Genomic DNA, 823 nt, shown 5'->3' with positions numbered 1-823 from the left:
ACAATGGGGTTAAGAATTATCTTAAAAAATGTCTTGAACAGTTTATCAATAAACAGTTTATGTCAAACTGAGAGCCCACCTTACCTGGATAAACATAAGACCAAATAGAGTTCCTTAGGTGTCTAGAAACGGCTGAGATGGTCTGTGGCGCATGGAGGATCAGGACATCACAGGCATCTCCTGAGGGAGGAGGTGTGGAGGTGGTGAAGTGTGAGACAGAGTCCTGGCTCACCACCAAGCCATCATCGCGCAGGGAGAAGATGCTCATTGTCCCCTCGCTGCCTCCACACCATAAAGACCTGTTGAAGGGGAGAGGTTTGTCTGTGTCTGTATGTTTAAGGGAAACTAAACTACAAATACTGTAACTTAAGCATCATATCTACAATTCCCAAACCAATAATCTCTCTCTCTGTCAGTAAAATGTCTTCCCTTCCCTTTTAGTATTTGCAATAAGACTTCCAATGCAACATACCACGTAGTAGGAGTCTGGGCCACCGCCAAGCAGTGAATCTCCTGTGTGGATCCAGCTAACTCAGTCATAACAAAGCTTCCTTCACCAAGCACAGGAGATGTTGGAGTAACATCTGAACTGCACAGGAAAAGACGGCCATTGCAAAGAGCAACTGCAACTCTTCCTAGTGCATGCAAGCTGCAGAGTGACCGAACAGGAGATGACTGGGGTGCATCGGGCTCAAGGCAATAGCTGAAGACTCTTCCATAGTCACGGGTGCTGTGGAAAGGCCAAGCAAATACAATAACAAATCTTCTATACCTCCAACTGATTACATAGAAACAGTAAACGCAGAGATTTCATCAGATAAAA

At 45.0% G+C, this 823-nt stretch overlaps 1 protein-coding gene across 10 annotated transcripts in view; it reads right to left on the bottom strand.

Moving 5' to 3' along the window:
- The window catches only part of LOC119588069 (leucine-rich repeat serine/threonine-protein kinase 1-like), a 34,372-nt gene that overhangs the window by 2,239 nt on the left and 31,310 nt on the right, over nucleotides 1-823 (bottom strand). For all 10 annotated transcript variants that reach the window (XM_037936766.1, XM_037936764.1, XM_037936767.1 and 7 more), the window contains 2 exons: nucleotides 473-730; nucleotides 85-299 (listed from right to left, as the gene is read on the bottom strand). In XM_037936766.1, coding sequence (XP_037792694.1) covers nucleotides 85-299; nucleotides 473-730 — 473 coding nt within the window. The remainder of the gene's footprint in view (nucleotides 1-84; nucleotides 300-472; nucleotides 731-823) is intronic.

The sequence above is a fragment of the Penaeus monodon genome, chromosome 23, assembly GCF_015228065.2.
Source record: "Penaeus monodon isolate SGIC_2016 chromosome 23, NSTDA_Pmon_1, whole genome shotgun sequence".
Taxonomy (NCBI): domain Eukaryota; kingdom Metazoa; phylum Arthropoda; class Malacostraca; order Decapoda; family Penaeidae; genus Penaeus; species Penaeus monodon.
Note: the sequence above shows the minus strand (reverse complement) of the source record. Positions and strands in the feature narration are given on the sequence as shown.